Source organism: Brassica napus, chromosome C4 (assembly GCF_020379485.1).
Source record: "Brassica napus cultivar Da-Ae chromosome C4, Da-Ae, whole genome shotgun sequence".
NCBI lineage: Eukaryota > Viridiplantae > Streptophyta > Magnoliopsida > Brassicales > Brassicaceae > Brassica > Brassica napus.
The window spans coordinates 31,025,056-31,050,876 of NC_063447.1; the positions used below are offsets into that span (position 1 = coordinate 31,025,056).

The 25,821-nt window shown below is 36.8% G+C and overlaps 1 protein-coding gene and 1 long non-coding RNA gene across 7 annotated transcripts; one reads left to right on the forward strand and one right to left on the reverse strand.

Annotated features, from left to right (window-relative positions):
- The first annotated feature begins 9,222 nt into the window (after positions 1–9,222).
- LOC106447812 lies at positions 9,223–11,624 on the forward strand. 2 transcript variants are annotated; one of them, XM_022694171.2, is made up of 7 exons: positions 9,223–9,327; positions 9,448–9,646; positions 9,943–10,029; positions 10,143–10,409; positions 10,496–10,714; positions 10,886–11,032; positions 11,143–11,624. In XM_022694171.2, exons 2-7 carry the CDS (start codon positions 9,482–9,484, stop codon positions 11,521–11,523), a joined length of 1,266 nt encoding a protein of 421 aa, XP_022549892.2. In that variant the 5' UTR covers positions 9,223–9,327; positions 9,448–9,481; the 3' UTR covers positions 11,524–11,624. The 2 variants fall into 2 exon arrangements, with proteins under 2 accessions (XP_022549892.2, XP_048609637.1); XM_048753680.1 differs by having other exon boundaries at positions 9,282–9,363.
- A 9,273-nt stretch (positions 11,625–20,897) lies between these two features.
- On the reverse strand, positions 20,898–25,145 carry LOC111205868. Of its 5 annotated transcripts, none has more exons than XR_007322034.1 (8): positions 24,787–25,145; positions 24,637–24,702; positions 24,398–24,445; positions 24,177–24,294; positions 23,217–23,519; positions 22,994–23,081; positions 21,437–22,079; positions 20,898–21,160 (listed from the first exon to the last, which is right to left on the reverse strand). It is a non-coding gene; the product is annotated as an uncharacterized LOC111205868 (long non-coding RNA). The 5 variants fall into 5 exon arrangements; XR_007322032.1 differs by having other exon boundaries at positions 23,304–23,519; positions 24,787–25,144; XR_007322033.1 differs by lacking the exon at positions 24,177–24,294 and having other exon boundaries at positions 24,787–25,144.
- Between the last annotated feature and the right edge of the window lie 676 nt (positions 25,146–25,821).

Genomic DNA, 25,821 nt, shown 5'->3' on the forward strand with positions numbered 1-25,821 from the left:
ATATAATACACTACGTACCTGCAAGTGCTTCATGTACGTTTGTTGGAAGTAGCTCCGCAAATGCAAAGGGCAGTAGTCGTTGCATAAATACATGACAATCATGACTCTTCATCCCGGAGAACTTTTGACCCTTTTCAACACATCTAGAGAGATTCGAAACATACCCATCGGGGAACTTCACTTCTGATGCCACCCAGTTGAACAACACCGACTTTTTTTCTGAAGATAATCTGAATATCGGAACGGGAACTTGTCCATTGCTTTTAATATGTAACTCGCTTCTTGAGCAAATATCCGGCAAGTCCAACCTCGATTTTATGTTGTCTTTTGTCTTCCCTGGGACATTCAATATTGTATTCATGATGTTCTCAAAGAAATTCTTCTCTATATGCATCACATCGAGGTTGTGGCGCAGAAGAAGATCCTTCCAATATGGCAACTCCCAAAATATACTCTTCTTGTGCCAGTTGTGATGAACACCGTAAGAATCTGGCATATTACGAGGGACATGCCAATTACCACCCCAACGAACTGTTTCGTTAGCTCCGTAGTAGTCGATTTGCGCTTCAATTTGTTCTCCAGTTAGATATGGAGGAGGAGTGTCTCTCACAACCCTTTTGTGCCTAAACAAATTCTTGTTTCTTCGGTAAGGATGGCCAATGGGAAGAAATCGACGGTGACAATCAAACCAACTTGTCTTCCTACCATTCTTCAGTTGAAACGCATCTGTCGTTCCATTACAATATGGACAAGCTAATCTCCCATGTGTAGTCCATCCAGACAACATCCCATAGGCAGGGAAATCACTTATGGTCCACAAAAGCATCGCTCGCATCGTAAAATTCGTCTTCGTTGAACAGTCATACGTCCTCACCCCTGTTGACCACAAATCCTTCAACTCTTTTATCAGTGGTTGTAGGAAAACATCCAGGGACCTTTTTGGATGGTTCGGACCAGGTATTAATATGGTCAAGAATAGTAACTCCCGTTGCATGCACATCTCCGGTGGCAGGTTGTATGGAGTAAGAAAGACTGGCCACAATGAATATTGTCTCCCTGACATTCCGAACGGACTAAATCCATCTGTGCATAATCCGAGATACACATTCCGGATATTGCTAGCGAAATCTGGATGTACTTTGTTGAAATGTTTCCAGGCTCTTGCATCTGATGGATGAGTCATCTCACCATCCGTCTGAGTATGCTCGGCATGCCATCTCATCTTTCCAGCAGTCTGCTCTGATTGATACAATCTTTTCAATCTGTCTGTAATTGGTAGGTACCACATCCTTTGGTACGGTACCCTATTACGTCCCCGTCCTTGCGGCTTGAATCGTGGCTTCTTGCAGAATCGACATTCTTCTAGCTTCTCATCATCTCCCCAATAGATCATGCAGTTGTCGATGCAAACATCTATCATCTCCGAAGGCAACCCAAGACTATAAACCAGTTTCTGAATCTCATAATAAGAATCAGCAGACACATTGTCTTCCGGCAAATACTCTTTAAACAAGTCCGCCCATTCGTTCATGCAACTTTCAGGTAGATTGTGATCAGTTTTAATATTCATCATTCTAGCAGCTAACGACAATTTAGAGAGACCTTCTCTACAACCACTGTAAAGTGGTTGATTCGCCGCGTTTAACATTTCGTAAAACTTTTTTGCATCTATATTAGGTTCTTCATCTTCATCATGAGCTACGAATGCATCAGCTACCATATCATGAACCCTATCATAATCTACCATCTCCTCCTGATGGTAACTATGTTCATTATGCAAATGATGATCAACCGGTTCTTTTTCCTGAAAATTGCTATTACTACTACTAGCTTCATTCTGATCATAATTAAAACCTTCTCCATGTTGAAACCAGATATAGTAATTTGCCGTGAAACCTCTATTTATTAAATGCTTCCAAACATTTTCACGATTTGCCAGTTTCGAATTGTTGCATTTCCGACAAGGACAGAACATCTTACCACTTTCTTGGGCGAGCGGTGTTGAATCTGCTTGATGCATAAATGTCTCCAGACCCGCAAGGTATTCTTTAGTCACTCTCCCGTTAGCATCTCTATGCATATACATCCACTTCCGCAACTCGTAAATAGTCCCGGAGCCAGCCATTTTTTTTCTTTCACGTTTTTTGTTGTTGGTGTGTTTAAAATGATGTTCAAACATCCATATTTATAGGAAAATTCGAATCTGGTAGTTGTAATTTTGCTATGAATTTACGACGAAAATTAATTAGGTGGGCAAAAAAAACGTGTAACACCTATAAAGTTGGTGGATTCAAAAATTTCCTCGCTAAATACACGTAAACTATTCCCTCGTAAAATACTCGTAAAATTACATCCACTTTACGACGAAACAGTTTTGTCATTACGTTACGAGGAAATAACGATGACTTTAGTTTTTCACGTAAATTCGTCGTAAACTCGACGCAAATTTACGAGGATTGTTTTTCCTCGTTAATTTTCGTCGTTAAGCATGTGTTTTCTTGTAGTGTGAAAGCTGTATTGTGCTCCGGATGGGTTGTGATTGTAGACCATATCTACATTCATTTTCTAGAGTTTTGTTATAACTTAAAATTTTTTAGTAAAAACCAAGTTTGATATTAAGTTTTGGGTTGTCTTCTTCTCAATTTTGTCCAAGTTTGATTATCACTTTTTGTTATGGGCACAGGGATGGAAATGTGTCTAGTGTGAGGTAAACAATATAGAACTTAATCAACAGAAAGAGAGAACACTGATACTTGTAATGTTTTTCATGGTAGAACATGGTAGACAAACTAGCTTCCTGAATGTTCGTTGGATCAAGTCAATGAAGGAAAGGAACCAAGTTACAGATTTATTATCAAAGAAAGCGTATGAAGTTAATGTATTTCTGTATTAGATTTGGCATATCACCAAAGTGGCTTGTGGAAAAAAAAATAATTAATTACATGGTTTAGTTTGGGAGAGTGTATTCAATTTAGAATTTGAAGTGGTTTAGTTTTTAATAAGTTTTTAGATGATTTTAAATGAATTGAGAATTAGCAATAAATTTAGTTAAATCATTCTAGAATCACATCTAAATTATGAGGCTTAATGGATTCAAGAATGATTAGGGGTTGCATTAAAAGTTTTACAAACTCAAGGAATGCAATGGATTTAGATGAGCAGTGACATGGTTTTTGTTCAAAGTGAGCGAAACAGAATGTGTATCCCTAAAATTTTTTTTTTGTAACACAAAAAGTGAGTCTCTAATTAAAACAGGAAAAAGGTAAGCTACCAAGAACATAAGCATACTAAAATTAAGTAAGAAGGGTTCTTGGATGAAAGTATACCATGTCAGAAGTTGCAGAACTGCTGTGAGCTTCTGAATGCTCACTGAACGAAGCATCAGTCCCACGTATAACTCCATGACTTTGTTCTTTACTTTGCAAGACAAAAAGATAACAAATGATGTGGTTAGTTTTTTGTGAAAGGCCTTAAGATTAGAAATTATTAACTAAGTTGTCACATGGAAGTTACTTGGAGGAGTTATGGTACTGTGTAGTAGAGTTATGGTACTGTGTAGTAGAGTTATAGTTCTATTACGTAATGACGAATGGAGAAGAAGAAGTTTGTTATGATGAAAAGATTTTTTCATTTCTTCTCGCTTTACAACAGTCTCTACTTCTATTTATATACAAGCTATGACTAAACCGGTCAAAATCATAATTACATTGAACTAGCGAAAGGAAACCAATTCAATGATTTAACCAACTCCAATAGGCCCCTTCAAGATGAGATGTATATGTTGATTAAGCTCATCTTGGACTTGATATGTTCAAACTGATGAGGGAATAAAGGTTTAGTCAAAATGTCTGCAACCTGATCTTCCGTACGCACATGAAGGGTCTTCATTAATCCTTTATCCAACTTCTCACGAACTGTATGCCAATCAAGATCAATATATTTTGTTCTCTCGTGAAAAACCGGATTGGCCGCAATGTATATAGCAGTGGTACTATCAGAATAAAGAACAGGCACTGTGGAAGCCCACACCCAAAGATCTTTGAGCAAATGGGTCAACCACATCATCTCACAAGACGCCAATGCTAAAGCTCTATACTCTTCTTCAGCAGAAGACCGAAATACAGTAGGTTGCTTCTTGGATCGCCAAGTGATCAAGGATGATCCCACACACATTGTAAACCCTGTTGTAGAGCGTCTACTGTCCTGACAAGAAGCCCAATCTGTATCAGCAAACCCTTTCAGACTCAAGTCTGCAGTAGCTGAATAAAAGATCCCTTGACCAAACGTTCCTTTAATGTATTGTAAGACCTTATAGACAGCATTGAGATGAGACGAACGCGGTTTGGAGGAGTACTGACAGAACTTGTTGACTGCAAAATTTATATCCGGACGAGTGATTGTGAGATACATCAAATGACCTACAATCCTTCTGTATCTTTCTTTGTCTTCCAATATAACTCCATCAGTCTTTGATAACTTCAAGTTCGGCACCATTGGAACAGATGATGGTTTACAAGCCAACATTGCAGTAGATGCTAATAGTTCCAACGCATATTTCCTCTGACACAATGAAATACCAGCCGATGTACGTGCAATTTCTAAGCCCAAGAAGTATTTCAAATCACCGAGATCCCTGATCTTAAAATAACGAGTAAGATCAGCAGTAACTTGATCAGTAAGTTCCTTGCTTGTACTGGCAATGGCAATGATGATATCATCGACGTAAACCAGAATAGCAGTGAAGGCATTATTTACATTCGAATGAACAATGTATGATCCCCCTGTCCTTTAGTGTATCCCATACTGATCAATGTAGCAGATAACTTCTTGAACCACTGCCTTGAGGCCTGTTTTAATCCATAAATCGATTTCTTTAATCGCAAAACAGTATTCTTAGGCAGTGTATATCCCTTCCTCTCTTCATAACCCTCAGGTAACTTCATATACACCTCTTCATCCAACTCTCCATTCAAGAATGCATTAGAAATGTCTAACTGTCGTAGATACCATTTTTTAGATGCAGCTACCTTGAGTAACAATTTCACAGTGGCCATCTTCGCAACTGGTGAAAAAGTATCAGTATAATCTAATCCTTCCTTCTGAGTGTATCCCTTAGAAACAAGCCGAGATTTACGCCTTTCCAAAGTCCCATCAGCATTAAACTTCAAAGAATGTAACCTCTTACAACCCACAGCTCTCTTTCCTGCAGGTAATTGTGCTTCCTCCCATGTATTTGTATTCTCCATAGCCACAATTTCCTTATCCACTGCTTCACACCATTCTTTAGACTCTCGAGCTTCAGCATATGAAGTAGGGATAGGTATTTTGGTGATGGTATTTATATAAGCAAGATGATATGGAGTGAGTTTAGAGTATGAAAGAAAGTCTGAAATTGGGTGAGCTGTATCATCAGTGAGAGAGTTACAGTAATAGTCTTGTAAATGAGCATGTTGTTTACGAGGACGAGATGGAGAAATTTCTTGTGGAATGATAGGAATGGAAGGAGTAGAAGTTGATTTGAGTGGTGATGAAAGAGATGTAGCGGGTGGTGGAATGATATGAGGTGATGATGAATGAGTGGTACCTGAGAGCTGAGAGTCTATCGATGTGAAGCTCTTCAAATACTTCTCAGATGTAGAGTCTTTCTTCAATGGGAATATATCCTCATGGAATGTCACATTTCTGGTGATGAAAGTTCTATTACTTTCCAAATCCAGGAGCTTGTAACCCTTAAATCCTGAGGGATATCCAATGAAGACAAGCTTTAGAACGAGGTTGAAACTTATGTCTCTGTTTTGGTGAAGTTGAGGCGTAACATAAGCATCCAAACGTCTTGATCTGTGAGTAATCTGGAGCTTTACCCGTTAAGATTTCATGCGGTGTCTTGTTCTGTAGAACTTGAGAAGGAGTCCTATTGATCAGAAACACTGCTGTCAAGACGCTCTCACCCCAGAACGGTAATGGTAAATGACACTGAAACATGATGGCACGAGCAACGTTGAGAATGTGCTGATGTTTACGCTCAACCACTGAGTTTTGTTTTGGAGTCTCTGGACAAAAATGAAAAGCCTTAATCCCTTTCTCCTGATAAAAATCTGTAAACATGAGCTCATGTGCATTATCTGATTGCACTGACTTTACTCTCACATTGTACTGATTCTCTACCAATTTGATGAAAGCTGGAAAAACAGTTAAGACTTCATTCTTTGTGTGTAACAAGTAGATATAGGTAGCTATAGAATGGTCATCAACAATCGCTAAAAAATAACAGTAACCTTCATTTGTTTCCACTAAGAATGGACCCCAAATATCAATATGTAACAATTCAAAGTTTGAGTTACAAATATTGTTGAGAGAGGTATAAGATAGTTTCTTCTGTTTCGCCAGATGACAAGTATGGCAATAAGAAGATCCTTTATTCTTCATTCTCGTAGTACCCAACGCTTCAGAGATGACATCCAATCTGTGATAAGATGGGTGACCTAACCTCCTGTGCCAGACTCCATGATCAACAACTGCATTAACTGAGACATGAGGAGTAGTTGTATCCAGAACATAAAGGTTTCCAATACGTTTACCCTGACCAATTGTCAACACCCTGGTAGGATCCTGGATAGTATAAGAAGAAGGATCAAATATCACACGAGATCTAATATCAGAAGTCAGAGAGCTGATACTGAGTAGATTCAATCTGAATTCAGGGATAAACAACACATTGCTGAGACAAATATGTTTGTTGAGTTGAATCTTCCCCACACCACTGATCTTAATAGTGATTCCTGTTGGTAAATTCACAAAACTCTCAACCCACGTCTGAGATGACATAGTGTTTTGAGAAACCATCAGAATACCAACAAAGAATTGTGTGGAAAGAGAGAAATTGATACCAGAGGTGCTTGGTTCATTAGGAGCATAGGTGGAGTTTGATTGAAGTTGAGAACTGAACAAGGCAATGAATTGTTGAATCTGATCTTTGCTTAGATTTCCAATCATGTTCTCAACTGTCAAATTCTTTGACTCTGCATTCACCAGAGGAGATAGAGCAACTTGAGCTGCAACTTTAGGAGTTGAAGAAGGTCTCTCATTGCCTTTGTATTTTGAGACAAATCCAAGAGGAAAACCATGTTTCTTGTAACATCTATCTGCTATGTGCCCCACTCTTTTAGAAAAGGAACAGATAGGACGACCTTTGTTGGGACCATTCTGAACATATGAAATGCTTTGCTCAGTCAAGTTAGTCTTAGAAACTTGAAAAGCCGTCGGAGATGGTACAGTGGTTGAGAATTTCTGGCTGTCGTCTTGATCAAGAATGTTATATATCTCAGCAAGGGACGGGAGAACTTTCTTCATGATTATCTGTCGTCGAATGATGTTGTAAGACTCATTCAATCCATCCAAGAACTTAACAATCTTAGCTCTGTCTGCTTTCAATTGAATGCTAGCCGCATTACCACAAACAAAAGGTTTATCAGGTTCATCTGCACCCTCAAGATTATCCTAAAGAGTTTTCAAAGTTGTGTAATACTCTGAGAGAGACATCGTTCCTTGGCGCAGATCTTGTATCTCTTGAGTGAGGTTGAACGTGCGTGAGAGATTGGTGAGATGGAAACGCCCATGGAGATCACGCCATATATCTGAAGCATCGTTCAATCTTAAGATACTGCGATATATCTGAGGAGATATAGAGTTCAATAACCATGATTTAACCATGCTATTGCATCTGGACCAGAGACGAAAAGTATGATCTAGATCAGGAGGCCTGATGATAGTTCCATCGATGAATCCTATCTTATTCTTAGCATCCAGGGCTATACACATCGCAGCATTCCGATCATCATAGTTAGGTCCATCAAGTTGAATAGAGATGAGAGATAGACCTGGATGATCCGCATTGTTCAAAAACAAAGGAGACTAGTTTGGATCATTCAGATTCATGTTGATCGGAACTTGCCGTGGTGCGATCGCAACAGTATTTGCATTTGGAGCCAGAGGAGGTGCGATCGGAGCTTGGTGAGGTGAATCGGGAGGTGTGGTGTCGGTTTCATTGATGCGCGAAGGTCTCCGAGCTGGATTCTGAGCTGAGCTTGTCGATACAACCGATCGAGTTGAACGGCGAGTTTGAATCTTCCGTACAGAAACTATCGGAGCTCAAAAAACGTATGGATCAGGATGATGAGACGATGAGATGAGCTCAGATGACGAAGAATGAAGAAGATCGAGTAACAATGGAGCTTGATTGCTCTGATACCATATTACGTAATGAGGAATGGAGAAGAAGAAGTTTGTTATGATGAAAAGATATTTTCATTCCTTCTCGCTTTACAACAGTCTCTACTTTTATTTATATACAAGCTATGACTAAACCGGTCAAAATCATAATTACATTGAACCAGCGAAAGGAAACCAATTCAATGATTTAACCAACTCTAATAAGTTCCAAGTGGAAAAGCTTTAAGGGAAGTTGAAGCAAGCGTTATTGGCTCCGTCTAGAGTGGTATGGTGAAGTTTGAGTGAAGATGGGTGTGAAGTCTGGGTGAAGTCCAGGTGAAGAATGATGAAATCTAGACAAATTTGGGTGTAGATCGGTGAAGTCTAGGTGAAGTCTAAGTAATGTCTAAGTGAAAGTTGTGAAACCTGGTGAAGACTAAAAGAAGACATGAAAGAAAATCATGGCTCTCTAGTCAGAATCAGTTAACCAAAATTTGGAGCAAAAACTATTTACTCTAGGTGGATCCTTCTAGTTTTCTCTCAGAGAGTATCAGTGGCAGGAGTCATCGAGAGAACCACAAAGTGTAGCCAGATTTCTAATTATTGTGGTTCTTTATCGAAACAATGCACATGAAATCATGAGGGTCTTGATTTGTAGGTAGAGATCAGTACTGTCAATTGGCAAAGGAAAGCACGAGAGGATGAGGCCGGGGTCGAAAAAACACGGGAGATTGAAATAATGGTACAACATTAACAGAGAATCTGAGAAATTGAAGAAGACAACCAAACTTTGGTGATGAAAACAAAACATACATGTTTTGGTTTGGTCAAAGGTGGAGATTGTGAAGAATTGACCTTGTTTGGTTTGGTCAAACATACTTGTTTGGTTTAGTCAAACATACTTGTTTGGTTTGGTCAAACATACTTGTTTGGATCAAGTGGATGGACAAAAAACGAAGAAGAAGAGAGAATACATTGGGTTAGCCAAAAAAAACTCATTTGGTTTAGGGATTATGAGAATGTTTATGGTTATAAATATCCTATCTTAAACTATCTATAACCTAAGCCACACTGAAGCATCTCTATCTCTCTAAAGTTTTTTCTTGAAATAAAGAGCTTGTAATTTTCATATTATATTTCATATTATAGCGAGGGGTAAAAAATACCTCCCCAAAAATAACGGTTCGAAGTCGTGAACAGGTTGAATAAATTGCTTGTGCTCTCTTTTTTTGTGTTTAGATTATCCTCAGCCAAATCAAATTCAGTACAAGTCATGCATGTCCGTTCCTTGACGATGAAATCGGTTGTGAGATGTCTCCTGGTTGTGCTAACGGTGATGGTAACGAATATAGTGGAGCCAATAGCTGGAAAAGTAAAAAATCAACAGATTGAACTCAGGCTTAAGCAACTCAACAAGCAAGCTCTTAAATCCCTCGAGGTATATATAAAACGAATATAACTTCAGGAAAATAAAAATATTAACGTGCGTAGTGTGTCAAAAGAATAGTTCTAGCTTAAAGTTCTTACTTCTTAGTATCGGATCTACAATTTTAATATTGATTTCGCATGATTTAGCGTATACATGCAATCACATTTTATCTACAATCTTGACGTAAGGAACAAAACTATATTAGTGTTTCAGAAAAAAAAAGAACAAAACTATATTCAACTAGAAGTCCGCAACAGTTTTCTTACTATTATGTTTTTTCTTGCATTATTCGTTGTATCTATCAGAGTTCAAACGGTGAACTAATTGATTGCATATCTATTGCGAACCAACCAGCTTTTGATCATCCCATGCTCAAAAACCATACGATTCAGGTTCCGTATTAACTACTTTTTGTTTTTTCTTTCTCTGAGTTATTATTTTCATGACTTATACGTACTCTGACATTTATCACTATAATATATGGTAAAACTAATATTGAAAATAGATGACACCTAGTTCTTATCCGCACGAGGTTTTAACCGAAGAAGACAATGCTCCAACACCAAGCAACGACGAAGAACAACCAGAAAATACAGTTCAGCCTTGGCAACTGGTAGGAGAGTGCCCTGAAAACACTATTCCAATCAAAAGAATAACAAAAGAAGATCTTCTAAGAGAAGATAATATAAAGAATCACGGGAATAAATCGAATATCTCTCAGCCTCATCAATTCTATCACCCGAAGGATACCACTAACTATAGTGGCCACGAGGTATGTGTATACACATGCATTCAAATCATCAATACTTGTTCACATATTAAAACCTTAAATTTGTTGAACTATATGTTTTTTTGTAGTATGCTATCGCATCTGTTAGTGATGGTCCTTACCGCGGAACTAAAGCACAGATAAACGTGTGGAAACCACGGGTCCAAGAAGTAGGAGAATCCAGTATATCACAGATATCCATCATAGGAGGAAAATTTGATGCTGGTTTGAATTCAATACAAGCTGGTTCGCATGTCCATCCGGCTCTATATGGTGATGACAATCCTCGATTTTTTATTTACTGGACAGTAAGTTCTCATAAACTCTTTCTCAAAAAAAAAAAACGTTCTCATAAACTGGTAATTACATGTTTTGCATGTTCATATTTTTCTTTTAATATTACCTGATTAATTTTTTATTTTTTGTAAAATGAATATATAATGACTAACTTTTTTTGATAAATAAAATAATAAAAACAGAGAGACAATTATCAGAATACAGGATGCTACAATCTCAGGTGCCCCGGCTTTGTTCAAATTAACAAAAAACTCACCCCTGGTTATTTGTTAACACCCATCTCCACCTATAATGGTCCACAAGTTAAATTTACCATACAAATGTGGAAGGTTTGTTTAGTTAATAACAAAAGAAATTCTTATATGGTGGCAGTACATTATTAGTATACATCAACTTTATACTTTTTTCGAATCAGATTTTTTGTTATTATTTTTCTTAGGATCCAAAGACAGGAAACTGGTGGTTACAATTGAATGATCAAGAGTTGATAGGGTATTGGCCAAAAGAGATATTAACAAACCTTGCAGATGAAGGGGCAAGCGTGATTGAATGGGGAGGTGAAGTGGTGAACAAGAAGAAAGACGGACAACACACAACCACTGAAATGGGAAGTGGACACTTTCCAAGTGAAGGATTTGGAAAAGCAAGTAGCTTTGAAGTCATCAAAATCATTGATATGAATAATGGTTTAATAGATCCGGTTAAAGTTAAAACTTTAGTGAGTCGACCTGCTTGTTACGATATTAAAACAGGTTATGATAAAAAATACGAGGTTTTTTTCTACTATGGTGGTCCTGGTCGTAACCCGAATTGTTCTTAACTAGATACTTCATATTTATATGTAATCTAAAATAAAAATTGTTAAAGTTGTATTGTGCTCCGGATGGTTGTGAATGTAGACCAAGACTGTTTCATTCTCTAGAGTTTTTAGTTATATCTAAAAACTTAGTTTGATTATAACTTTTGGTTTGTCTTCTTCTTTCCAAGTTTGATGCTCCGTTGGCGTCTTGACTTCAGGTCATAGATGCTGCAAAGGACATAAAAAGCGTGTTTTTCTAATCCAGTAAATGCAGTACTGTATAGAAGAAGTAGAAGAAGTCAGAGATGCTTACCTTGATTAAAGTGAAATTTTATCATACTGCATTTTTAGAAGAAGACCGCTCACTTAAGATACAAATGTTGATGATCTTGGGATTTTGTCTAAGACAATATCGGTGGTAGAGGAATCACTAGAAAACCATAAAGTCTGGCTAGATTTGTAATTGTTGTAGTTGTTTATCGAGACAACACACATGGAGTCTATGAGTGTCTGGATTTGTAGACAAACATTAGTGTCAACTGGCAAAAAATAAACGCCAGAAGATGCGGACTGGGTCGTATCGACACTAGAGATTGACGCAATGGTGAAGCGTCAACAACAGAGAATCTGAGAAATTGAAGGAGACAAGCAAAGCTTTGTGACAAATCTAGTTTGTTATCAAAAGAAAGTCCAGTTTTATTGATCAAGAAGCTTGGTTTATAGCCTAATTTAGAATAGGAAAATCATAAAAGCCCAATTTAGAATAGGAAAACATATGAAATCATTATCTAAAACTATTTAGTATAATTCCTAATTTATCTAGAAATCATACTCCAATACCCCCCTCCCCCCTCAAGTTGGAGCATGAATATTGTTGATGCCTAACTTGAGAAGAAATGCATTGAATTCGCGACGTCCCAAAGCTTTTGCGAAGATGTCCGCAAGTTGATCTTGAGAAGGCACATATATGGAAATGATCACTCCTTTGACGATCTCGTCTCGAACAAATTGACAAATGATACCCATATGTTTAGTCTGCTCATGTAAGACCGGATTCACACTTATGTGTAGAGCAGATTTGTTATCACAGTAGATTGTCATAGGCGCATTATGGTTGATCCCTAGTTTGTGTAGAAGTTCTTTGAACCAAATAAGCTCCTTAGTAAGTGCTTTCATTGCACGAAATTTGGCTTCGGTGGAAGAAAGTGCAACAGCATCCTGTTTCTTTGTTCTCCAAGCAATTGGTGAAGTACCAACCTGAATTATCCATCCAGTCAATGATCGACTAGACGTACGGAAAGCACCCCAGTCCGCATCGCACCAACCGTGATAGAAAGTGTAGCATTGGCCCGGAAAAGAACTCCCTGTCCAACAGTCCCTTTCAAATAACGAACAGCTTTTAAAGCAGCAGCCCAATGCTCTTCACGTGGTTGTTGCATAAATTGTGAAAGAATATGCACTGAATAGGAGAGATCAGGACGTGTAGCGAGAAGATATATTAAGCGTCCAACAAGACGATGGTAACGTTCTCGATCGTTAAGAAGGATGCCTTGTGCCGCACTTAACTTGTGATTCTGGTCCATAACTTGTGATTCTGGTCCATAGGTGATCCAGCGGGTTTACAACCAAGTAAGCCACATTCCGCTGTGACATCCAGCGTATACTTTTGTTGGCAAAGATAAATTCCCTGAGCACTGCGAGCTACTTCCAAACCGAGGAAGTATTTGAGTATTCCGGGATCCTTCACGTGGAACCATGTTGAGAGATAAGCTTTGAATGAATTGATTGCTTAGTTTGAGTCGCCGGAGATTATAAGATCATCAACATACTGAAGAATACGCACAGAGACATTGTTCTTCGAGTAGACAAATAATGAATGATCAGAATGCGTATGAGAAAATACATATGTAAGTAGAGCCTCGACGAGTTTTGGAAACCAACAACGCGGTGCTTGTTTAAGACCGTTGAGTGACTTTCGTAGCCTGCAAACCCGTGTATCGTGTGGGTTCGAAAAACCAAGAGGCATTTTGATATAAACTTCTTCGTGTAGATTGCCATGAAGAAAAGAATTATGTACATCCATTTGATGTATCTCTTGCTTCATCTTGGCAGCAATATCAAGAAATAACCTGACTGTTGTCATCTTGGCTACCAGTGAGAATGTTTCTGTATAATCCAAGCCTTCTCTTTGATTATTCCCCAAGACTACCAGGCGTGATTTGAACCGTTCGATTGTTCCGTTGGCGTGAAGCTTAATCGTATAAACCCACATTGTGCCAAGAGCCTTTTTGTTTGGTGGTAACTCCTGTAGATCCCACGTATGTTGGCGTTCAAGAGCAGTAATTTCCATTCTCATAGAGTCTCTCCATACTTTGTGTTTCACTGCTTCTTTAAAGCTCTTAGGTTCCACGTAAGTCGCCAAAGCAATGAGATAGCTGCAGTGTTTAGACGAGAGACGATCATATGATAAAAATCAGATAAAGGGAACAACGAACCTGAGGAGAGCTGAGGTTTTGATGATGGGAGAGAGGGAGTGAGAGTAGGGACTGTAGTAACCGTATTGATGACGAAGTCGCGATATCGAGTCGATGGCTTTCATTCCGTATGGCAACGACCGAGAACTTCTTGCTCTTGTTCTGTTTCAGTATTAGATGTTCTGGTTGGTCTATCGTTTCTGGAACTGGTGTGGGAGGAGGTGGGTTTTCAGTGATCTCTTCGAGAGGAATTTGTTCAATATTATCATCATCGGAAGACAACATTATAGTCGGAGACAGAGCATCTGTTGTTACTACTGGATTTATGTCTGCATATGGGAAATTGTCTTCTTGGAAAGTAACGTCTCTTGAGATCAATACTGTTTCAAGCTCTAGATCAAATAGCTTCCAGCCTTTAGTACCCGACGGATATCCTAGGAGAATGCATCGCCTGCTACGTGGTGCAAACTTGTCGCCTTTGGTTGTTTTGTTGTGAGCATATGCTAGGCAACCGAGGACGCGTAGATGATTCATTGTAGGAGGTTGGTTATGAAGTATTTCGTACGGAGTCTTGTTCTGAAGTAATGGTGAAGGTGTGCGGTTGATCAGATGTGCTGCGGTTAAAATGCACTCTCCCCAAAACTCAATCGGTAAGCTTGATTGAAAACGCAGGGCCCTTGCGATATTAAGAATATGTCTATGCTTGCGCTCGGCCCTTCCGTTCTGTTGTGGGGTATGTACACAAGAGGTCTCGTGTATTACTCCATGTTCTGTGAAATATTATGCTAGACATATGAACTCCGTACCATTATCACTTCTTAGTGTTTTGACCTTTCTTGAGTACAGTCTCTCGACTAATGCCATGAAGTCTTTTAGTTGTTGAGCGACCAGAGTCTTATCAGGAAGAAGATAGAGCCAGACGGCCCGTGAATGGTCATCAACTATGGTAAGGAAATAACGATAACCACAGAGTGTTGTAGTCCTATACGGTCCCCATAGATCACAATGTATTAAATCAAAAATCTCTTTTGCATTATGAATACTATCTGGAAAGCTTTGTCTAGTTTGTATCGCTCTAAAACAAATATCACAATTTCTAATGAGGTTTTCATCGGATTTTGATAACGATTTTCCTAAGGGAGAGATCATATCCGTGACTCGAAAAGAAGGGTGCCCAAGACGACGATGCCATAAAACTGAATCCTCTGCTACAGTAGTGTGAAGCGACGTCAACGACTCTATTCCTCTGAAACAGTACAATCTCTCTCCCTCTCTTTCACCCGCACCAATCAGCATCCTCGAGGTACGGTCCTGAAATATCATAAGTTTATCAGTCACTTGTCCAACAAGAAAATTATCGGTAAATTAGTTGTCCAAAGGATATGAGATTTGTGTGAAACCCCGCCACATAATACACGTTACGAATGTGTAATGTGGGTGTGAGTTTAACAGTTCCTTGTTCAGAATCCATTGCTTCGGATCCTGCGTGTAGTAAAACTGGTATAGGTGTGATGTCTCGAGTGTTCTTCATGATACTAAGACAGCCCGTCATATGATGGGTTGCACCAGTATCCAAGATCCAAACACACTCGTCATTCTTACCCGTAAGATGATTATTAGTGTTTGTTCATTTGTTGATAAGCTTGTGAACAATGATCCATTGCTCGTCGGTGATTCCGCTTAGTCCAAGCCGATCAGCTTCAGTTATAGTTACGTTGGCATGTATCTTTGATGTGTTTGTCTTCGTAACTGTAGCTGTATTTGCTTTTGGTGTGATGCCTTTTCCATTCTCAGTTGGTTTGGTTTGTGTGTTCCGGTTTGTGTTTCTGTTTCTTGATCGTTCATCCCACCAGTCAGGATATCCTATGACTGTGAAACAACCCGCCTCGTGTCGTTTTCGGCCACAAACCAAACATTGGTGAGATGGATCCATATTCACTGGTCAAAACGTCTCTCTGTTACCACTTGGTCGTGGTGAGTTGTTCGAAGATCGAGCTTGAGAGGTAAATCCCATGACTGGTGTATTATGAACAACAGTTGAGCGGATGATTTCATTCTGTGAAACCGTTTGATAAACACTGTCTAGGTCAGGAAAAGAAGACATAGCACAAACTTGTGAACGCACGATCTCGTGAGTAGCATCATCGAGTCCCGATAAAATATCATGAACCCTTAGAGTTTCTGTTTCTTGTTCTCGTGCTGAGTTTAGATCACATTCGCACTTGCCACAACTACATTGTTTGGAGTTCATGCAGTCGGCAATCCTGTCCCATATTTTTGTAAGTTGGACAAAGTATTCATCAATTGATGAACCACTCTGTTTGCAGTTTGCTAAAGAATTTCGCAATTATTGAAGGTGTGCCCTGCTTTTGATCGAGTAACGCTTTTTGATTATTTCCCATAGATCTTTTGCTACTTCCCTTGTCGAGATGGAGGATTTGATCTTTGGTTCGATTGTTTGTTTTATCCAGCCCACGATGAGATGATTGTTTGCTGTCCAATCTTCAAGGTAGGATGAATCGGCTGCCGGTTAAGGAAGACTGTCGTCAAGAAATCCATTTTTTTGGCGAGCTGAGATCCATACAGAAGTTGATAGCCCATTCATCGTAGTTTAATCCATTGAGAAGCGGTTGGGATATAACAGCTCCAGGATTATCGTTTGACGATAAATCATATGGCGAGATAGTTTTGTATTTGAGATCGTTTACTGCTGGAGTAATCGACATTGTTTATGGATTCCTGTTGTCTGAATTTAGAACAGAGGTTTTGAATGAAAAGAAGGTGTTTGATCTGCGATTTGGCAAAGAAGAAACACGATTTTGGAATGGTTTTTTAGGTTTAGGTTTGTTCTTCCTCTGATACCATGACAAATCTAGTTTGATATCAAAAGAAAGTCCCGTTTTATTGATCAAGAAGCTTGGTTTATATACCAAGATAAGTAAAGTTACGATAGGAAAATCATAAAAGCCTAATTTAGAATAGGAAAACATATGAAATCATTATGTAAAACTATTAAGTATAATTTCTAATTTATCTAGGAATCATACTCCAATACTTTGGTAATGGAAACAAAGCGTACATGTTTGGGTTTGGTCAAAGGTGGAAATTGTGAAGAATTAACCAAATCAAATCAAACCAAACCCAAACCTGTTTTAGTCAAATGGATGGACATTAAAAAAGAAGAAGAAGATATTGGGTTAGGAAAAAAGAAGCCCATTAGGTTTAGAGAGAACAGAAAATTCATGATTATACTGAATTTTCATCAACGCACTGAGAGCACAAATTACTTTTTAATGACAAATCTATACTAATAAAAGGGACCTTTTGAGGCTCCATAGAGCGTCCACATCAGCAAAAAAAACTTCTCCCGAAAGATGACACGTGGCATAAAATATAGTTTTACATTTTAATATTACTAATTTTCAAAAATTATAAATAATATGTAAACATACAGCATAAAAAAAATGGAAAAACTACATTAAACATATGTAAAATTACCATTTTTCACTTAAAAAAAAAGACGGCTTATCTCCATAATATAACATTGCCGTTTTATAAAAAAAAACAAAAAACATTATATGTAAACTAAGGCAAGCAGACACATCCTTAGTTTGCAACACATGCAATCACACAAATACAGTTGGTCTTATCAAGTACGTTATTGTTTCATACTAATATTTTATTAGATAAAACAATAAAGCATTATAGATACCACTTAACATATATCATTAATTTTTCTAAAACAGGTATCGTGTTGAGCTAACTGTTTGTGACAAAGAAAATGTCGCCACTTTTGTAATCTTTGACAAGGACACTGCTAAACTAGCTGGTAGGAAAGCTGCAGAAATTTTGGAAGATGCACAGGTACAGTCTTTGTCCAACAAATTATGAAATATATTACTTTTTGCACTTAGTAATAATTGTTTGCTTGACAGGATGGTGAGAATGGTGTTATTGACATTCATAATTCAATACCAGGATGTTTGGAAGAAATTGTAGGCCGTACTTACAAATTTGAAGTCAAATTTACACCATTTAATTTTACTACTCCTACCCGTCAGACATTTACTGTTACACAAATCCTGGAAGAAGAAAACAATGAAGTGGATAACGAAACAGATCCTCTAGATGATGTCGAAGGATGCAAAGAAGACCATGACGAAGACGACAGTGAAGCTCTTGACATCCAACATAAAGACAAACGTCTTCGCCATGAATGAGTTGGATACACATAAGAGGATTCATCAAATTATCATATTTATAATTTTCGTTTTAGCAATACATTATTAGTTATAATTCTGTTATTTTAGTTTCCAAGATTCTTGCTTCTGAGATTTTATATAATTATTATTATTTAGCTTTTTATAATTTAATAATAATAATAGAATTTTAAGTTTCTTAGTGATCGTTTCTTTTTTTTGGTAAACCTCAATGTTCAAATAATTACTCTGTTTCTAGATAGTAATTGTATTCGTACGGAAGAAAAGTTGAGCCTCAAAGTTAACACGTGGATGTGAAACTATATAAACATTGATAATGGTTATTACTATGTTTTATATAAAATTCCACAAAGCCAATTAGATCAGTCTGTATTTTTTGGCTTATCTTCGCATAACTGGTATATTTTATCAAATAAAGTGACATAAAAAGAATATTAACACGTTATTTCGTTGTTGGGTATTTCGTTTACAAAAAAAAACGATGAAGATCAATAAAGTGAAGAAATAAGCTGATCATCTAATAAATAAGCTATATTTTAAATCAGAGGAAGAAGTGTCGAAGTAAGTCGAAGTGTATATAATAGGGGACTCCTGAAGCGTGGCATACTTGCATCAAATTAATTAATTTTATGTATTTCTCAATAAAAAAAAACTCAATTTTATTTATAAATAAAATTCTAAGTTGGCTGTATTTTCTTGAAACTGACAATACATGATTCTCTTGGACACATACAAAACAAATAAATTCTATGTTTAGCTATATTCCAGAAAATGCGTATGACAGAATTATGATTAGTTTATTTAAGGGAAATGTCAATATTAAAAATCAAATGTGAATTTAACATAATTTAACTAACAAAAAGGTGTTGACAAAAAAACTAATAAAAAGGTAAATACTAAAAAATTATATCTTAAGATATGTTACATTTTTGATATGGAATCAAATGTGAATTTAACATAATTTAACTAACAAAAAGGTTTAGAAAATAAAAGAAACTAACAAAAAGGTAAATACTTAAAAAATATACTCCCTCTGTTTTTAAAAGATGCATATTCTAGACTTTTCACATATATTAAGAAAACTCATTAAATATGTATTGTTTTTTGTGAATAACAATTTTTCATAACTTTTAGCCAATAGAAATTCAATAAACATCATTAATTTTTTTTGAAACTTACAATTTTTCATAAAATCATACATTGAAAAGATAAAAAATGTATCTTTTTGAAACAAATTTTTTTTCCAGAACATACATCTTTTAAAAACAGAGGGAGTATATCTTAAGATAAGTTACGTTTTGATATGGTAGGGTAAAGGCACTTTTTCTTTGATGAAATTTCCTTTTTAAAAAAAATTAACGTAAAACATTAATATCAAAATAGTAAACATCCAAAAATGGTATAATCCTTTAAAAGGAAAATAGCCAACATTGTCACATAAATTTTTTTAATATAAGGCGATTCAAGCTATTCCTAATTTCTCATTACAACTAAAGTAATAAAAAAGTTGTCAAGTCTTTCATTGACAAAACTTAAGAAAACCCAGAAAACTTGAAATAACTCAATACCATAATCTGTGCGATGGTTTCTCAACGTGGAAAGAAGAAAAACACTACTGGTGTTGTTTGGGACAAAATCATCTATTACAATTGTAAGTTTTCAACACCATAATTTTATGTTAAAATTGTCCTTCACTATTACAAACTGCATACACTAAACAGCTCTTCTCATTCTATGTGACATAGGTGGATGTGGTATCTGTTTCAAACATGGTAAAAAATCAGAATACTAAATTGTCAACTCAATTTTAGACACTATATGTTAAATCTAATTTTTTTAATACACAGTTGAACAGAAAAAAGCACGTGGAATGCGCAGAGCCATTATATTATCTAAAAGAGAATCCGCAAAAAACATTGGTATGTTCGTACAAATTCATATTCAGTGATTACTTCACAAATAATTTAAAAAACAAAAGTCTCACGTACTAATTTATCTTCTAAACAGGAAATCAACATGCATCGGTGCCAACGTCACACCCTAAAAGAACAAGAAGAAGTAAGAAAATTAACAAAGACTTACTTATGTTTAAACCTTATTTTCAGTCAGTACATAATTCTGATAGGATCTGACACTTTTATATGCAAAACAATTTCGATGGAATCGCAGAGCCCGAGGATATTCTCCACTGTCCTTACTGCGATGCTTTAGTCTGGCACTCGGAAAATTGCGGTAGAGATCCACAAATTGGGAATCCATTGTACACAATCTGCTGTCAACAGGGCCGTGTAAAATTACCGCCAGTAAGACAACCACCACCAGTTCTAGAGAAACTTCAAGATGAGAGCTCTTTTCGGAATAACATACGAGTATACAACTCTATTTTGGCATTCACGTCAATTGGAGCAAAAATAGATCACACTGTCACATCCGGATCGGGGCCTCCTACTTTTAGGATACAAGGTCAAAATTATCATCGCATTGGTTCTCTCATTCCTACTTAAGGCAATCCACCAAAATTTCTTCAATTATACATTGTCGACACATCAAATGAAGTCTCAAACCGTATCCAGTCTTTACGGCGAACTCCGTCATCAGGGCCTCTTCAAGAAGGCATTGTCAAGCAGTTGATTGATATGTTAGATTCAAGTAACCATCTTTGCCAAATATTTCGTAAAGCTCGAGATCAATACGAGACAGCTGGTGCCAAAGAGTTTACTATAAGACCGGTAGCAAATCAAGGGAAAGGTAGACAATATGATATGCCTAACACCAATGAGGTTGCTGGTTTGATAGTCGGTGATTTGTCAACTACTACTGGTTACAAAGATGTCATATTACAATATCAGTCAAAACATTTGCAAGAAATACGAGATGATCATCCTTTGTATATGTCTTTACAGTATCCACTGCTATTTCCTTACGGCGAATATGGATTCCACACTGAAATACCTTATGTGGTAGCTGAAGGTAGACAAAGAAAAAAATCATTCATAAGCATAAGAGAGTATTATGCTTATCAGATACAAACTCGGCTGAAAGAAGGGAAGACAATTATAAAATCAGGACGTTTATTACATCAATATGTAGTTGATGCATACACAGCTATCGAAGCGGAAAGACTAAGGTGGAACAAAAACAATCAAGAGCAGCTAAGAGCGGATTTGTACAACAATGTGTGTGATGCAGTTTGTAAAGGTGATACTGATGCAAGAGTACATGGGAAAAGAGTGATCCTACCTTCAAGTTTTACTGGAAGCCCTAGATACATGATCGAAAAGTATGCTCATTTGGTTGGATGGTGCATCAAGAATTCCAACAACAAATGAAGTTGACTCAATAATCTCTGCCGAACTACCGCATAAAGAGAATGACCAACAAGGGTTTGAGCTTGTGGAGAAACACATGATGCACGGTCCATGTGGATTGGATCGACCAAAATCTCCTTGCATGAGAAATAAAGAATGTTCAAAAAGATACCCAAGGCAATATACTGATCAAACCTCAATCGACAAATCTGGCTATATAATTTACCGGCGACGGCAAGATGAAGGTAACTTTGTGATCAAAGGAAAAACAAAGTTGGATAATCGCTATGTTGTTCCACACAATTTAGCTATTTTAAAAAAATATCAAGCTCATATAAACGTGGAGTGGTGCAACAGAACAAATGCTGTCAAGTATCTTTTCAAATACATTACAAAAGGAGTCGACAAAGCTACCATTGTGATAGAAAAAGGTCCCGAGGCTTCAAAACACACACAAGATAGTGTATCAACGAAAAGACCAAGAGATGAGATACAAGAGTACCTTGAATGCCGATATGTATCTGCTTGTGAAGCCACGTGGAGGACTTTTTCCTTCCACATTCATCAACGTAAGCCTGCAGTTCAAAAACTTATAATCCATCTTCCTGGACAACACCACATAAGATACAGAGCTAAAGATGATCTCAGAAAAGTTCTATCAAAAGACGATATTGAGAGAACAATGTTTACAGCATGGATGGAGAAAAATATAGAATCTGAAGAGGCTCGCCAACTAACTTATTTGGAATTTCCAACAAAATTTACATGGAACAGCGAGAGTAAAATCTGGAGTGAGAGACAACAAGAAGGAATGATAGGAAGAATAATCAACATTCATCCATCTTCAGGACAATTATATTATTTAAGGATACTCATCAACAAATTAAGAGGACCACGAAGTTTTGAGGAAATCCTAACATTTGAGGGAAAAATATATCCAGATTACAAATCAGCATGCTATGCTAGAGGTCTATTAGATTCTGACATTGAATGGCATGATGCTATGGATGAAGCCATTCGATGGGGTACACCTTATCAGCTACGGCAACTATTTGTTTTACTGCTGATATATTGTGAAGTAGGCAGTCCTCTTAGTTTATGGAATCGATGTTGGAAATCACTAGGTGAAGACATGCTTAACAGAAAACGCAAAACTTTTGGCTTTCCAAAACTACAGCTAAATGAATATGAGATCAAGCAATATACTTTGATGGAGATAGAGAAGGTGATGCACCAGCATGAAAGGTCACTAGATGAGTTCAAAGATATGCCAAAACCTGATCAAACAGTTCTGAAAGAACTAGGTAACACGCTGCTAACCCAAGAGTTACAATACAATGTACATCAGGAAAAAGAGGAACATAGCAAGCGATTCAGCAGTCTAAATGTGCAGCAAAGAAAAGTTTATGATGCAGTTATGGAGTCAGTTGAAAATGGTTTGGGTAAACTATTTTTTCTATACGGTCCTGGTGGAACAGGGAAGACATACCTTTACAACACCATTATTTCTAAGTTGCGATCAGAAAAAAAAATTGTGCTCCCAGTTGCTTCCTCTGGCATCGCAGCATTGTTTTTACCTGCAGGAAGGACAGCACATTCCCGCTTTAAGATACCCATGAATCTCAATGAAGATTCAGTATGTCATATATTTCCAGGAACAATGCTTTCTGAACTAATTGAAAAGACTGATCTAATTATATGGGACGAGGCACCTATGACAAATCGGCATGCATTTGAAGCCCTTGACAGAACACTGCGAGATTTGATGTCCATTAAAGATCCAAAAGTTAAAGACCAACCTTTTGGAGGCAAAACTGTACTATTAGGTGGAGACTTCAGGCAAACGCTACCGATAATTCCACAAGGTTCTAGAGCTGATGCAGTTTTAGCATCAATAAAACAGTCACACTTGTGGGACTTCTGCAACGTCTTCGATCTCAAACAGAACATGAGACTTGATGAATCACAAGAAAGCTTTGCGGAATGGCTGCTAAGTGTAGGAGATGGAGCTGCACCTACAAACGAAGAAAGAGCAGCCAACGAAGACGATGGTCAAATGGTCGAGGTTAATCCCAAATTCTTAATGCAATCATCTGGAAATCATTTGCAGGATATATTCGAAGCCACCAGCAGAGAAAATATTCTATCAGCAAGTACAAAAGCAAGTATTACCGAGAGAGCTATTCTAACTCCACGAAATGAGACGGTTGATGAGATTAACGCATACATGTTGGAAAAAAAGCAAGGAATATCAAAAGAATATTTGAGCTCAGACAGCATAGGCAAGGCTGACACAATACCTACAAATCACGAGTCTCTATATACGGTTGAATACTTAAACTCTTTGGAGTTTTCAGGACTACCAAAACATATATTGTCTTTGAAAGTAGGAGTTCCAATAATGCTGCTTCGCAACATTAATCAAAAGGAAGGTCTGTGCAATGGTACAAGATTTATTATAACTCGACTGGGAAATAGATTGATAGAGGCCGAAATAGTAACAGGCACACATGCTGGGAAAAAAGTTATTCTACCAAGGATAATTTTATCACCACTTGATTCAAAGCATCCTTTCACACTAAGAAGACGTCAATTTCCAATAAGAGTATGCTATGCAATGACAATCAATAAAAGCCAGGGACAGAGTTTAAAATCGGTGATGCTCTATCTACCTCAACCAGTTTTTAGCCACGGTCAACTGTATGTAGCGCTTTCACGTGTAACATCTCCGGAAGGTCTTACTATACTAAAACCCGACAACGATGCAGACATGACAGTCAAAAATATTGTCTACAAGGAAATATACAATGGATTACCGACATAGTAAGGTCATATCTTAATCTAGACCAATATATATACACAGAGAAAATATCCAGAAATCTAATATGCTTACTTGATTTTCCTTGCAGACAATTGATAATTTCAAAAGCAAACAGAGTTACTGCATCACAGAAGAAACAAACAGGATAGAAGACTACATGTATTTAGCTCATTGTAAGCCTATACTTTTCAAAACCAACTGTTTATGAATCACTTTAAGAATACGCACAGAATAAACAAACAAACAATATTTACTTTATCGTAAATCAATTATTGAGCTCATGTTCTTAAACGCAAGGAAAAAAACAATACCTTATATTAGCAGTGTTCAAGGATTGATCAATCATACCAAACCGAAACATCAAAGACAAGCTTTCCCTGTAGAACAATTACAAAACTATGATTTGATTAAGCAATAGAGATAACAAGCAAACTAAAAATCAACGGGCTGAATTGTAGAACCTGGAAAATTACTCAGGCCTAGACAATCAGAAGCAATGCAAGGTGACAAAGAGTGGAAAGATCGTCGCAAGACTTCCGCTATGCAACATTAACTCAATCCGATGTAGTTGTCTGTTGGATAGGTTTATTTTCGGTTTCCCCATCAAAATCGTTTGTCCTCTCAAGCCATATAGATAGAAACAGAAATCTCAGATGAAACCCGATCTCGAAATCATCAGGACTCGAATCTAATAACCCAACCACGGTCGAGAGGATCAAAGTGGATCTGTTATGAAAAGAACGATAAAATGAGAGGATTAGGTTTCCTATTTTCTGTGATTTTCTCACCTTACGTTTGAAGTGATTAGGTTTATCTTTAGATTATGTTTCTGTCGTAAACAAAATAAGTTTCTAAACCAAAACTATACCATTCCACAAACCAAGAGTAAACCACATATGAGAAAATCAGGTTTAAAATAATTTTGATACGAGTCAAAAAATTAATATTTTTGATAAATCAGGTATAACAATTTATATAGTTGAAATATTTAAATTAGTAAATTTCATACAGCAAACATCAAACTCATCGAAAAATATTTTATGCAATATATATAATTATATCCATTAAACCAATTTAGAAACTTTCATATCTTTTTTGCATCACTTTTGATATCTACTTATAAGATTTATATTCTTTAAATTAGCTATTAGAAAACACACAATCATAATCGAAATATATATTATATAAAATAAATAATTATAAATTAAAAAAATATTTACTGCTCTGATTATTAATAAGACTGAGAAAAAAAATAATCTGTATAACCTAACCACACTCAATCTGAAAAGCAATATCAAATCTGAATCGATTCTATTAAAATATGAACGAGACCAAAACTTTTATATGTAGAAAATCAAAATTAAGCCTGACACGGACAAAAATATTTCAAATATGCGAAATATCCAAATTAGATTTATTTGTATATATATTAGTTATCCGTAGATTTAATATCAACAAATCTAAATATATAATATAATCTAAATATATAATATATT

Bases quoted from the DNA above. Each gene is read 5' to 3' on its own strand.
- LOC106447812 (XM_022694171.2), top strand. From the start codon at position 9,482: ATGCATGTCCGTTCCTTGACGATGAAATCGGTTGTGAGATGTCTCCTG. The intron at 9,647-9,942 runs GTATATATAAAA...TGTATCTATCAG, and splicing joins AAGCTCTTAAATCCCTCGAG to AGTTCAAACGGTGAACTAAT. The intron at 11,033-11,142 runs GTTTGTTTAGTT...TATTTTTCTTAG, and splicing joins TTACCATACAAATGTGGAAG to GATCCAAAGACAGGAAACTG.